Source organism: Capra hircus, chromosome 7 (assembly GCF_001704415.2).
Source record: "Capra hircus breed San Clemente chromosome 7, ASM170441v1, whole genome shotgun sequence".
NCBI lineage: Eukaryota > Metazoa > Chordata > Mammalia > Artiodactyla > Bovidae > Capra > Capra hircus.
In genome coordinates this window covers 9,191,345-9,206,836 of record NC_030814.1, presented here as the reverse complement: position 1 = coordinate 9,206,836, position 15,492 = coordinate 9,191,345, and the positions used below count along the sequence as shown (strand labels likewise).

General features: G+C 36.3%; 1 protein-coding gene across 1 annotated transcript in view; it reads right to left on the bottom strand.

The window, feature by feature from the left end:
- The window catches only part of SLCO6A1 (solute carrier organic anion transporter family member 6A1), a 94,981-nt gene that overhangs the window by 12,408 nt on the left and 67,081 nt on the right, over nucleotides 1–15,492 (bottom strand). Inside the window, exons 10-11 of the mRNA XM_018051637.1 lie at nucleotides 13,233–13,386; nucleotides 5,044–5,231 (exon numbers count right to left, since the gene is read on the bottom strand). Coding sequence (XP_017907126.1) covers nucleotides 5,044–5,231; nucleotides 13,233–13,386 — 342 coding nt within the window. The remainder of the gene's footprint in view (nucleotides 1–5,043; nucleotides 5,232–13,232; nucleotides 13,387–15,492) is intronic.

Genomic DNA, 15,492 nt, shown 5'->3' with positions numbered 1-15,492 from the left:
TTATAACCAACCAAGATATAACTAGATATACTTTGATAAAAGGTCTGGTGACTGGCATCAAGCACCTTAAACTTCTTATGTTATACTACTTAGATTTAACTACATAGATTTAACCACTTACATTAGCTGGCATACTTAATTAATTAATACTAGAACTAAGACTAATACTAAGCTGAGCATAAGGGTGAAAAACTAAAATGAAATAATAATATCTCTTGTCTCCCCATCTATTAGGCAGCCAGCAAGTTTTCCTTCTTTTGATCTTTACCCTGTTTACTTCTCCAATTTTTGTTAGTTGTCTGTGCACACTGGATCTCCTTTTCCTATCTTCTATATTTGTCTCTTCTCACTAATACATTTCTTACTCTTTTTTTATATTCTCCACCCTCTGCCTTCTAGGCCACATTTTTGTTTTTGTTCAGTAGCTCAGTCGTGTCTGACTCTCTGCAACCCCATGGACTGCAGCATGCCAGGCTTCCCTATTCTTCACTGTCTCCCAGAGCTTGCTCAAACTCATGTCCATTGATTCGGTGATGCCATCCAACCATCTCATCCTCTGTCGTCCCCTTCTCCTCCTGCCCTCAATCTTTCCCAGCATCAGGGTCTTTTCCAATGAGTCAGCTCTTGGCATCCTCTGCCTTTTCTAAACCCAGCTTGTATATCTGGAAGTTCTTGGTTCATGTACTATTGAAGTCTAGCTTGAAGGATTTTGAGAATTACCTTGCTCCAGGTGAAATGGGCACAACTATATCAGAGTTGGAATATTCTTTGGCATTGCCTTTCTTTTTTGATTGGAATGAAAACTGACCTTTTCCAATCCTGTGACCACTGCTCAGTTTTCCAAATTTGTTGATATATTGAGTGCAGAACTTCTACAGCATCATCTTTTACGATTTGAAATAGCTGCAATTCCATCACCTCCATTAGATTTGTTTGCAGTAATGCTTCCTAAGGCCCACTTGACTTCACACTCCAGGATGTCTGGCTCTGGGTGAGTGACCATACCATCGTGGTTACTTGGGTCATTAAGACCTTTTTTTTTTTTTAATGTTCTTCTATGTATTCTTGCCACCTCTTCTTAATATCTTTTGTTTCTAATAGGTCCATATTGTTTTTGTCCTTTATTGTGTCCATCTTTGCATGAAATGTTCCCTTGGTATTTCCAATTTTCTTGAAGAGATCTCTAGTCTTTCCCATACAACTGTTTTCTTCTATTTCTCTGCACAGTTCACTTAAGAAGGCTTTCTTATCTCTCCTTGCTATTCTCTGGAGCTCTGCATTCAGTTAACATATAGCTATGCTTATATTTTTATTGGATTCATGGTAACATTGTTCTCGAGCATTTTCACTGTCTATAGCAAAGTAATGCTTAATAATTTTAATTTATTTTACTATAATTATTTGGTATGTAGGAAGGGACTCTTCCTTTTTTATCCATATTTACTTAACCATATTTGAATGAGATGCATTTTCTTAAACTAGAGGCAGAAAGTTATGGGAATGGAACATGCAACAGGTTTCCAAGCTTCAAAACTGAAGACATCTTCTCTGTTTATCTAGAGGAGGGGTTTTAATATAATCCCTATGTGTGGTTACACTGTCTCCACTCCTGCAAACCTGGCCTGCTTGAAAAGAACTTCTATTGCCAGCTCTGAGCTTCTGAGATCTCTTCATATTTCTTGCTTTCCAAGGTTATGTATTCATTTATAGAAGGTACATTTTGCTGGCACTTTTTGAGATCTGCTGTCTGGATCTCCCAGGCATTTTGCAAAGCTTTTCTCCCATTCTTTCCAAAAATAATCTGCTCTGACTTATCTACCTAGGTCTTACTCCCAGAACTTTCATCTTAAGGTGGAACTCTCACCTTCCAAGAAACAGTAATATATGCTGGAGATATTGAGATCTGTCAATTCCAAGACTCTCTCAACATTTTCTGTATCTTTTTGTGATATCTTCGTGAATCTACTATCTGATTCCTTGTTCTACTTCAATTTTGGTAATATTTATATGCAATTACAACTCTTTTTTTGTCCATAACTGTACTAAAACAACATTATAAGTGTGCTCATGTGTGCTTATGTGTGCATATTTATGTGTTTTATTCTTCTTATTGCTTTGTATAGTTATCAGAAGTGAGAAGATTCAGAACCAGACTTCTAGAAAATTACATCATCTGTCTCATCTCACTGCTGAGAATATTTGCTCAGAAGTTTCACATGAACTTTAAATAAGGCATGATCAATGCTTTAATCATTATCACCAATCTGAGCTTTCTCTTCTTGAATTTCTTATCTCAGTTAATGGATTATCATTCATTTAGTTCCCAGACTAGGTATCTGGACATCAGTTCAGTTCAGATCAGTCGCTCAATCCGACTCTTTGCGACCCCATGAATTGGAGAACGCCAGGCCTCCCTGTCCATCACCATCTCTCGGAGTTCACTCAAACTCACATCTATCGAGTCGGTGATGCCATCCAGCCATCTCATCCTCTAAAGTCCCCTTCTCCTCCTGCCCCTAATCCCTCCCAGCATCAGAGTCTTTTCCAGAGTCAGCTCTTCGCATGAGGTGGCCAAAGTACTGGAGTTTCAGCTTCAGCATCAGTCCTTCCAAAGAACACCCAGGGCTGATCTCCTTTAGAATGGACTGGTTGGTTCTCCTTGCAGTCCAAGGGACTCTCAAGAATCTTCTCCAACAGCACAGTTCAAAAGCATCAGTTCTTCGGTGCTCAGCCTTCTTCACAGTCCAACTCTCTCATCCATACATGACTACTAGAAAAACAATAGCCTTGACTAGATGGACCTTTTTTGGCAAAGTAATATCTCTGCTTTTGAATATGATATCTAGGTTGGTCATAACTTTCCTTCCAAGAAGTAAGCGTCTTTAATTTCATGGCTGCAATCACTATCTGCAGTAATTTTGGAGCCCCCAAAAATGAAGTCTGACACTGTTTCCCCACCTATTTCCCATAAAGGGATGGGACCGGATGCCATGATCTTCATTTTCTGAATGTTGAGCTTTAAGCCAACTTTTTCACTCTCCTCTTTCACTTTCATCAAGAAGCTTTTCAGTTCCTCTTCATTTTCTGCCATAAGGGTGGTGTCATCTGCATATTTCTCCCGGCAATCTTGATTTCAGCTTGTGCTTCTTCCAGCCCAGCGTTTCTCATGATGTACTCTGCATAGAGGTTAAATAAGTAGGGTGACAATATACAGCCTTGACATACTCCTTTTCCTATTTGGAACTAGTCTGTTGTTCCATGTCCAGTTCTAACTGTTGCTTCCTGACCTGCATATAGGTTTCCCAAGAGGCAGGTCAGGTAGGCTGGTATGCCCATCTCTTTCAGAATTTTCCACAGTTCACTGTGATCCACACAGTCAAAGGCTTTGGCATAGTCAATAAAGCAGAAATAGATGTTTTTCTGGAATTCTCTTGCTTTTTCCATGATCCAGCGGATGTTGGCAATTTGATGTCTTGTTCCTCTGCCTTTTCTAAATCCAGCTTGAACATCTGGAAGTTCACGGTTCACATATTGCTGAAGCCTGGCTTGGAGAATTTTGAGCATTACTTTACTAGCAGTAATGTCGTACGATATTTTTCCACATTTTATACCAGTAACATCAAATTAATAACCTTGCCCTTTTATCCAAACTAAATATTTCTCAATTATGATCTATTCTTTCTCTCTTTAAGTAGAGATAAATTCTAAAATGGTTTCCTAAGTTCTTTTCTTTGTTTCCAGTTTTCCCCCATCAGCTCCAGCACCCAGACTATCTTCAAAGTAGTATATCTCAAACACGTATTTGATAACTTTTACTTCCGAAGTCTGCTCTCTTCAATGGCTTTCTGGTGTACACAGAATAACATCATTCATGCTAGCATGGCAAAGAAAGCCTTCCATGACCAGGCCATTATCAAGCTCAAATCTCCCTGTCCAATTCACAATCATGGTACTCTTGTAACTAACTCCTTGCCAATATAGTTCACACACTTTTGCCTTACATTCCCTACTTATTTTTCCTGTTAAGAACTGTTCCCTGTTTGCTTGCGTTATGAGAATCACTCATCTTTATGACTCAGTTCAAGTGCCACATTGTCTGTAAGCATTTCCAAATCATCCTAGATAAAAATGACCATTTTTTCTCCTTTGTTCCCAGGTCAACCTGTACAAGCTCTAATCAAGGCATTCTGAGTACTCACTGCACTCCTTTTAATGTGTTTTTCTCCTCCTATTAAACTCTAGGCAACATAAAGACAGGTCCATACAAGGTCTTTGTAGTTTCAGTACCAGATACAGGTGAATAAACTAAAAGCCCACCTACAGATATGTTCAAGTTTTGTCACCATTTAAACTGAAAGTTCACTGAAGACAGAGACCATATATGCCCAACTTAGACTTTTCGTTGGCATATATTTATTCATGTTTTCTAGTCTATTTTTCTAGCAGACAACAAATTGCTTCTCATGACCTAAGGATTTATGTTAGCCTTTTGAAAAAAAAAATTGAAAATAATGACCAATTATTCTGTTACTATGATAAAAATATCAAATATACTTCATATATTCAGGAAGAATAAATGAATAACCAATGTTTGTTTATTTTAGAATAATAATCAACTTATATATTAAAATTCCAAAATTCTTTAGAAGCTATTATTTTATTCCTTTATTGATGACACTGATGATTTCTCATAGTCAAACTGGCTAATATAGAAATAAGTAGCCAATAAATATCTATAACGAGTGAATGAATATTGAAATAATGTGTTAAAATTAAGATTTTTCCTATATTGATGAAATTTCCAGGTATGTAAAATTAATGTTTAGTTTTAAATTAAACTAAATCTGTTTCCTACATAACTTCTGCAAATAAATTAGAAGATTAAGCACATACAAGAATTTTGAAAATATAACAATTTTCCCCTCGAGCAGTTGCTACCTTGAAACAAAAGCTTAAATTATTTACTGGAATATTCTAAAAGCTTCCTAAAATTGTCTTTCACATGTATTAAATGAATAATGATTATGAATAACATATACACACCGAAGGATGGTCAGGATGCTTGGTACACCGGCCAAAGCAGAAAATACAATTGTAGCAAAGATAAAAGCAGTGAACAAAGGTAATTTATAACACTTTGGATCACATGTCCCACTTGATGCATCAATAAAATCACCCTGATCATCTGAGCTTGCTATTCCTTCTTTAATGCAAGAACAATTGTAGTATGTCTATGAAAATGAAGATAGGAAACAATCTTTAGAAATATAATCATAAGGTAAAAGCTCTTATAGTCATAAAATAAAAATTAAATCATTAACTGTAGGGAGACTAGGCAGTTTTATTAGTAAATATTTTTTGCTGTGTTGCTGATATTTGTTGTTTTAGTCACTAAGTTATGTCCAACTCTTTGTGACCCCCATGGTCTGTAGCCTACCAGGCTCTTCTGTCCATGGGATTTTCCAGGCAAGAATACTGGAGTAGGTTGCCATTTCCTCCTCTAGAGGATCTTCCTGATACAGGGATTGAACCCGCATCTCCTGCATTGCAGACAGATTCTTTACTGCTGAGCCACCAGGAAAGCCCAATTAGTAAACATACTTACATTAAATTGTCGTTGTTGTTAATATATAAATTAAGCACTCATGATAAATAATATCAAGGCATTTTGCCTAACAAAGAATTGTGTACATGTGAATATACAATTATAGTTACTTAGGAAATATTCCATTAATTTAAGAAATTTCACTAAAAATAGTTATATTTAATTGTACAATAACTGAGAGAGATATGGGTTGAGAATGAATAAGGAAAATATAATGAACAAAATGGAATTTTAGATGGGATTTGAAATAAGGAGAATTACTCAATTACAGACAGTTTTAGAACTGTGATGAAAAGATAAGACTTTACTCTGTATGTGATGATGACAGGGCTGCTATCTGTCAGGCAGAGGAGGCGCAGTGTGCCTAGGGCCCACAATACTTTCAGGACCAAAATAGAGGTTTTAATTTTAGTGTCTTTTAAAATCAGAGAAAAAATAAACGTCATAATAAAGAAATATATTATAATGTATCAAGCCTGGATCATATTTGTCTTTACACCATTGCAGTTGAACATTAAATCAAATTATCTCTCTCTTTCTTTTAAGTGAAAGACGAGATTTACAAAGGCAAAAGTGCCTAAAGTCAATGTAAGTCATAATGTAGTCCCTAATGAGAACCAATAAAAACTTCAGGTTGTTATTTTAGTACTGGTAATTCAAGGAAGATGAATAGGTGACATTTTCTAAGAAGAGCTAAACAGAGCTGGAGATACAAAAACTAGTAAGCAGTTTGCTAATGTATTGAAAAGATTCTAAATTAAATAACTTTGTTGTTCAGTTGCTAAGTCACATGCAACTTTTTGTGACTCTATGTACTGCAGCACATCAGGCTTCTCTGTCCTTTGCTGTCTCCGTGAGTTTGCTCATACTAATAGTAATAATTTTTAAAAATTCAGTAGAAATATTCAACTAAGTTACTGGTGAAAAAATATGGGAAAATAAAAATGACTTGAGCCTCAGTGATTCAGAAAATGATGGTACAAAAGTCATATCAGTTGTTTAGGGAAGCTGCTAAGTGGTTGCTAGATATGTTAAACAAAAATAGAAATATCCAAAGAGCAAATCATTCTTTCCACCATGTTTTTTCTTATAATGCCCTTGTATGAAACATCATTCTAGGTATAATGAAAACAAAGTAAACACACCACAGAAATCCCTGCCCTCATGCAGAAAATTTACTGGCATAAGATAAGTGATTTTTTTAATATATAAAAAGAACTGTTAATGGAGCACATGGTGATGAATACTATGGAGAAAAAAAATAAAGGAAGGAAAATTCAGAGAGATGGTAGGGGTGAGTTTTTCATGGTCGGGTAATGCCACAATGATACAGTGATATTTAAGCAGAAATTTGAAGAAGGTAAGGAAGTGAGCCACTGTGGCCATCTGAAAGAAGTATATTCCAGGTAGGAAAAATAAAATAGAAATTAAAAAGACTTGGGACTTGAGCTTGCTTGACAAGTTTAAAGAAAACAAGGTGAAAAATTTGGTTGAATCAGAGTGGACATAAAGAAAACTAAGAGAAAACAAGATCAGAGTAATGAGGAAAGGATTTATACAGAAACTGGTAGGTAATTGCAAGAACAATTAAGAACTTTGGTTTATATTCTTAGCAATATGAAATCATTAGAGGGGTATATGTATAAGTGATATATTTAAAAGGACCACTTTAGCATCTATATTGATACTACTGAACTGTGAAAGCAGAGAAAAGTTAAAAGGCTATTGAAATAAGATGCAAGTCAGTGGTGATTGGGGCCCAAGTATCAAAGAAAATGATGAAGATAATCAGATGCAGCATGTACTTTAAAAGTAGATTTGATATGCAGATGACACCACCCTTATGGCAGAAAGTGAAGAGGAACTAAAAAGCCTCTTGATGAAAGTGAAAGAGAAGAGTGAAAAAGTTGGCTTAAAGCTCAACATTCAGAAAACTAATTATGGCATCTGGTCCCATCACTTCATGGGAAATAGATGGGAAAACAGTGGAAACAGTGTCAGACTTTATTTTGGGGGGCTCCAAAATCACTGCAGATGATGACTGCAGCCATGAAATTAAAAGACGCTTACTCCTTGGAAGGAAAGTTATGACCAACCTAGATAGCATATTCAAAAGCAGAGACATTACTTTGCCAACAAAGGTCCATCTAGTCAAGGCTATGGTTTTTCCAGTAGTCGTGTATGGATGTGAGAGTTGGACTGTAAAGAAAGCTGAGCACTGAAGAATTGATGTCTGAACTGTGGTGTTGGAGAAGACTCTTGAGAGTCCCTTGGACTGCAAGGAGAACCAACCAGTCCATTCTAAAGGAGATCAGCCCTGGGTGTTCTTTGGAAGGAATGATGCTAAAGCTGAAACTGCAGTACTTTGGCCACCTCATGAGAAGAGTTGACTCATTGGAAAAGACTGATGCTGGGAGGGACTAGGGGCAGGAGGAGAAGGGGACGACAGAGGATGAGATGGCTGGATGGCATCACCGACTCGATGGACGTGAGTTTGAGTGAACTCTGGGAGTTGGTGATGGACAGGGAGGCCTGGCGTGCTGCAATTCATGGGGTCTCAAAGAGTCGGACACGACTGAGCGACTGAACTGAACTGAACTGAGGGTAAGAATGGTTACCAGAAGGAGAAAGTCATATGGAGAAGGCCTCCCTGAAAGAAACTAAGCTTTGCAGGGCAAGAGCGGTCAGTCCAAGGCACAGAGAGGGAACCAAGAAAATAAACCCAATGACTTTATTTTCTCCTACCCCATATTTCTGATTTTCTACTGGGACTTCTTACTAGCATATAATCCAGTCTGCAGCTAGAGGGCAAAGGAACTCTCATCCTATAGTCCAGTCTTCTGGAACAATGAGTAGGTAGAGAAGGTGAAAAGTAGATATGTAGCACAACAAACAACTGTAGGCCATAGAACCTGAGCTGACCAACAGGAAAAGTGAAAATATGAAGAAAGTTTAGTGAACAGATGATGGAATTACAAAATATTAGGCTCTGTGGAGTTATAACCAAAGAGATATAACCAAAATGGCAAAGTTAAATTAAAACTGAAACATTAAAAAATATTCAATCCAAATAATAAAAGAGGAAGACAGATCTAATTCTATAATATCAATAATTACAATAATTGTCAGTTGTCTAAAAATGCCAGCTGAAAGACAGACATTAGCATAAACGTGGAAAAAAGCAAAAGCATATTATCCACGGGCTACGGGAGAGACTTTAAACATAAAGACACAAACCATTGGAAAATAAAATAATAGAAATAAGATGCACCACACCATGAAAACAGCAAGAAAATCTACAGTGACTATTTAATACACAAAATATACTTCAAGAAAAAGAGTATTATCAGAGTTGGAAAGGAACATTTTGTAAAGATAAACAATTCATCAAGAAGCTATGACAATTATTAATGTTATGCACACAATGAGAGAGTTTGAAAATGCATGAAGCCAAATAGAGAAATAGATGGCTGTATAATTATGTTGATATATTTTCTATATATAATGTTTAGGATTTCATATATCATTACAAAGTATGCAGAATGACAAGAATAATTGGCTTAAAACTAGAGGAACAAACATAAGTAGGCTACTACAAATAGACCTGAAAACAAGAACTTTAAAACATTATAATTAACATTTTCCAGAAAATAGAAGGTAAATGGATAAAATATCTTAAGGAATGTAAAATTTCCCCCGGAGTTTGGATTCTGCGAAAACACAGTGTTAGAACTGAAAAATACAATGAGCAAACTTAACACCTCAGTTAATGGGTTTAACAGCAGAGCAGACACTGCAGAAAACAGAACTAGCAACTGGAAGACAGGCCAATAGGAAACATCTAAACAGATAAAAGGAGATGGAAAATAGAGAAAGAAAGAAAAAAAAAAAAAAAAAAAAAGGATGGGACACAGTAGAAAAGTCTTTTTGTAGTCTAGTGTTAGGCAGAATTCTAAAATGGCACCTAAGAATCCCACCCCTCTGTTTTATAAACCTGCATAATCCCTAGGTTGATGGAGACTGGTGAATTGTAATCATCTTACTAAGTTTATGTTACATGGCATTGCTAAGAGGTGGTAAACCTCACCCAGTCAGGTAGTGTATATAAGCAACTGGGCCTTTCCCTAACTCAGAGATTCAGAGCATGTGTCATAAGCGAGATTCCCTTGCTGGCTTTGAAGGTGGAAGGAGTCATGTAGCAAAGAAGGGGGGTGGCCTCTGAGACCTAAAATCGGCCCTTAGCAGACAGCTAACAAACAAAAGGAGGCTTCATTTTTTACAGTCCAAAGGAACTAAATTTGGCCCATAATCTGAATGAGCTTGGAAGTAGGTTTTTTCCCCCAGAGCCTCCAGAAAGGAATATATTTCAGCCAATACCCTGATTTCAGTCTGTGAGACTCTGAGCAGAGGACTGAGCGATGCCATATCTGGACTTCTGATCCTGTCAGCTAATAAATGAGTATTATGTAAAGACACTAAGGCTGTAATAATGTGTTACACAGCAATATTAAGCTAATATACAGTGCTTCCCCCTCCAATAAAAGAGGAGAAAATGAGGGAGAAACAATTACCAATAATTTTCCAACTGATAGACAAAAATCCAAAAACTAAAGACGTTCTGTGAAACTCTAGCAAAATGATTATAGTGAAAACCACATCCAAGCACATCACAGTAAAATTCTTGAAAATCAAAAATTAAAGAGAAAATTTTAAAAGCAACTAAGCAGCTGAGACATAAAGACGATATAATGGCATCTTCCAAACAAATGTAGGGGTGGGGCAGGGAGTAGGGACAGATCATTACCAATATAGAATTCCATGCCAAATGAAAACAGTTTTTCTTTTCAGAAATGGAAGGTAAAATATGGTTCTTCAGGAAGAAAGAAAATAACCTCATATGAAAACATGAAAATGCAAGGAAATGGGCAAATATAAATGCATATTGACTGTACAAAACAACAACAAAAAGGGTGTGGTGTGTGCTGTGTCTGACTCTTTGTGACACCATGGACTGTAGCCTGCCAGGCTCTTCTGTCCATGGAGGGGGTTGCCATTTCCTCCTCCAGGGGATCTTCCCAACCCAGGGATCGAACCCAGGTCTCCTGCATTGCAGGCAGATTCTTAACCATCTGAGTCATCAGGGAAGCCCATAATTTACATAGTTTATCAAAACTACATATGTCTGCAAGAATACTGGAATATGCCACCCAAGAATACTGGAGTGGGTTGCCTATCCCTTCTCCAGGGGATTTTCCTGACCCTTTCATGTGGGATTTCTGGCATTGCAGGTGAATTCTTCACCAGCTGAGCCACCAGGGAAGCCCAACAAAAAGGATATGTGTCCTTAAAAGTATATGAGGAAATAAAATATATATGACAAAAGTAACACAAAGGAGGCAAATCAGTAAATGAAATTAAAATATTCTAGGGGTGTTTCAACTGGAAGAGACCCTAAGCCTGGCTTCTTGTAATCCTTAATACTCTGGACAACATTGACTTCCCTTCTCTGTAAATAATTAGAATGAGGCTCCTGTTGAATGAGAGCAGTCTCTACAAGAAGCCCCCTGAAACTGCTATTTTATGATGAAAGCCATATCAGCTGCTGAAAAGAACTAGTCCCAGTGAAAAGATCATGAAGAAAAGCTAGAGATTTCTTTCATACCTATGTTAGGATATTTGAAGGTCTTTGATAGCATGGATAATAGCAATACATGTGGATCTCAAAGAGGCAAAACACTTGGAATATTATCAACATGAATAGCAGATATCTGTTTTCAGTTTTGGTATAGCTGTGATTTTCTACAGAAAATTAGAAATCTTCAGAGGTGTAGTGTTTCCTACCACTCCTCTCGTAAATTTTTGCATAAATCTAACTGAAGAGCACTCAATTCTAACACATTTGACCCTGATCATACTTTGAATATGAACATTTAATCAGAATTATTTCAGAGCTGACATATTTTCATTGAAAAAAAAATTTCCAGAAGGAATTCCATTAACACAATTTAGACACAATAGTTTTTTTATATGTGGTATTTCTCTTACTTAATTTTCATTTTGTTAAAATTATGTTTATTGGTATCAATTCTTTCCCACTTGAAGTTAATGTATGTTTTATCCATTAACTGGCTTCATCTGTATCAAATGGTACTAATAATAACATCTACTATGGTCAGTTTTCCTTCAGAGACTTTATTGCTTTTCAAACTAATTGTTTGTCTTGGGTAATTTGTAACATCTAATTTTTGGTCAAAAATATTTCATTATTTTCATCTGTCATCACAGAGTATCAGCCTGGGCTCCCTGTGTTATGCAGCAGCTTCCCACCAGCTATCTATCTTACAGATGATAGTGTATTATGTCAATACCAATGATATAAAAAAAAATGTTATCACACAGTTTGAGTCACTATTTTGTGAATTACTTCATTATTCCTTAAGAATTAATTATTCCTTAGACAAATTAAATATAAAGATTTTTATGAAATAGAAACAAATCCCTAAAGGGATTCCCCAGAAAAAGAAAGAGGGGTTAGAGCATTTCAGTGAGTGGAATTTTTGGCTCTTGAATATCCCATGGCATCAAAACAACAAAGTCAAACAGTTCTGCTTTATACTGTGGTTACAATGTGAACACTTAAAAAATCGTTTATTTAAAATAAGATTTTCCATAAGTTAATAAATTGTTGAAGATGAGTAACATATAGGAGTCCATTATGCTTTTCTACTACATTTAAAGGTTTCCATAGTAACCTATTTTGAATGATTTAAAATATTTTAAATATATTTTAAAATATATTAATTATTTAAAATATGTAACAGTTTTTAGAATATATAATATTTATAAATAACCATCCTAAATTTAAAAAATTTAAACAATCATTTTAAACATTTAAGAAAAAAATTTTTCAAGGGTATATAATCTTTTCAATATAAATATTCAATAAAAACTGAAGATATATTGTTAAATCATAGGCCAGAGAAAATACAATGATGAACTAAAGTTGGTCAGGTACGTTATTATCTTGTAATAAAATTATCTGTTTGTAACAGCAAAAAAGAATATTGTGGTGTAGATACTAATAAATGAAGTACTAATAAAGTACCTTATTGCCTACTTGGGAAGATGGTATAATGTCCATATGTGAGGAAAAACGCTCTTTGTTTTTCTCTTCCCCTCACAAAGACTAGGCAAAGAGAGAAGAGAGAGAAACACTGAATAAAATATGGATCCCAAAGTCATTCCTAGGCTTCCCTGGTGGCTCAGATGGTAAAGAATCTGCCTATAATGCAGGAGACCCGGGTCCCATCCCTGGGTTGGGAAGATCCCCTGGAGAAGGGAATCTTGAGTATTCTTGTCTGGAGAATCCTATGGACAGAGGAGCCTGGCAGGCTACCGTCCATGGTGTCACAGAGTCGGACTCCACTGGGTGACTAACACTTTCACTTCACTTACGGTTCTCCATAAGTCCTATGAATTGTGACCAATAAATCCACACTTTAAGAAAAATTTAAGAAAAGGGAAAATAAGGGAAAAAAAGGATTTTGTAGAGAACAAGAGTAAAATATAAACATCCATAAGATGCACTTCTTAATGGAGAGAAAGAAGCATAATAGAAGATAATAACCTTGCTAGCCTTTAATGTTTTAGACTGTGTACAACCTGCAAAGCAAGGAGAAAAATATGCAATATCATCTCTTCCACATGTAGCAGAATAAAATGCTGTTGAGCATTTACAATGAGAATTGCAAGGAGCTGTCAGGTTTCCCAACTGCCCTGTTCTGTAAAAAAAAAAAAAAGGAAATTGAATGTAATTATAATACTACTGTATAATACATATTAACACACACATCGAGATATCAATGAGATCAATAAAATATGATTATTAATTTTAACAGATTTAGGTATAACTGATATACAATAAACTATACATATACTAGGTATACAATTCACATACACTTGTGAAATCATCACTGCAATCATGTTAAAGAACATGATCATCACCTGCAACGGTTCCCTCACGCTCCTTTGTATTAATAATTCCTCCACCCCATGGTATCTGCTGATCTACTTTCTGACACTATTCATTACTTTCAATTTCAAAGCATTTTATGAAAATACAGTATGTGCCCTTTCTTTGTCTGACTTCTTTTGTGAAGTTGGTCTTTACATGGTCTTTGTATGGTCTCTTGAGTAACATCAAGGACTAGAATTTTTGGATCATATGGTAGGTGTTCATTTAACTTTTTAAGAAACTGTCAATTAGTTTTCCAAAGTGATTGTGTTATTTCATATTCTCAGAAACAGTGTATAAGATTTCAACTGTTTCCTATATTTCTTGCCAACACTTGGAAGAATCTTTTTAATTTTAGACATTCTAACAAAGATATAGTTTGAGAGTCCCTTGGACTGCCGGGAGATCCAGCCAGTCCATCCTAAAGGAAATCAGTGCTGAATATTCATTTTAAGGACTGATGCTGAAGCTGAAACTCTACTTTGGGCACCTGATGCGAACTGATTCAATTGAAAAGCCCCTGATGCTGGGAAAGATTGAAGGCAGGAGGAGAAGGGAACAACAGAGGATGAGATGGTTGGAGGGCATCACTGACTCAATGGACATGGGTTGGGGTGAACTCTGGGAGTTGGTGATGGACAGGGAGGCCTGGCGTGCTACAGTCTATGGGGTCACAAAGAGTCAGACACGAATGAGTAACTGAACTGAACTGAATATGAGTTTCCCTAATGACTGATGCTAGACATCTTTCCATGCACTTATTTTCCATCTATATTTATTATTTGGTTAAATATCTATTCAAATCTTCTCCCCATTTTGGGCTCCAAAATCACTGTAGATGGTGACTGCAGCCATGAAATTAAAAGACGCTTACTCCTTGGAAGAAAAGTTATGACCAACCTAGATAGCATATTCAAAAGCAGAGACATTACTTTGCCGACTAAGGTCCGTCTAGTCAAGGCTATGGTTTTTCCTGTGGTCATGTATGGATGTGAGAGTTGAACTGTGAAGAAGGCTGAGCACTGAAGAATTGCTGTTTTTGAACTGTGGTGTTGGAGAAGACTCTTGAGGGTCCCTTGGACTGCAAGGAGATCCAACCAGTCCATTCTGAAGGAGATCAGCTCTGGAATTTCTTTGGAAGGAATGATGCTAAAGCTGAAACTCCAGTACTTTGGCCACCTCATGCGAAGAGTTGACTCATTGGAAAAGACTCTGATGCTGGGAGGGATTGGGGGCAGGAGGAGAAGGGGACAGCCGAGGATGAGATGGCTGGCATCACAGACTTGATGGACGTGAGTCTGAGTGAACTCCGGGAGTTGGTGATGGACAGGGAGGCCTGGTGTGCTGCGATTCATGGGGTCGCAAAGAGTCGGACACGACTGAGTGACTGAACTGAACTGAACTATTATTAAGCATTGAGAGTTGTTAATATTATCAAGAGATCAAGTTCTTTGTTAAACATATAATTTTCAAATATCTTCCCATAGTCTATGGTCTGTCTCTGCATTACTTTAATGGACTCTTTCAAAGAGCATGTGTTTTTTATTTTAATTAAGTCCAATTTATCAACGTTTCTTTATGGATCACATATTCGGTGTCATATCTAAGAAATCTTTGCTGAACACAAGTTCACATAAATTTTTTCTCATATCCCTGGAATTGTATATTTTACATCTACAATCCATTTAAAATTAACTATTAGCATTGTATAATATACAGATCAAAGTTTATTTGTTTAAATATAGATATCTAAGTGTTCCATAAACTGCATATGCACTCTATCATAAATCAATTATCTATATATGTATTTGTGCACTTTTGGACTTTATTCTGTTCCACTGACTTATTTGTCTATATTACACCAATACTACTT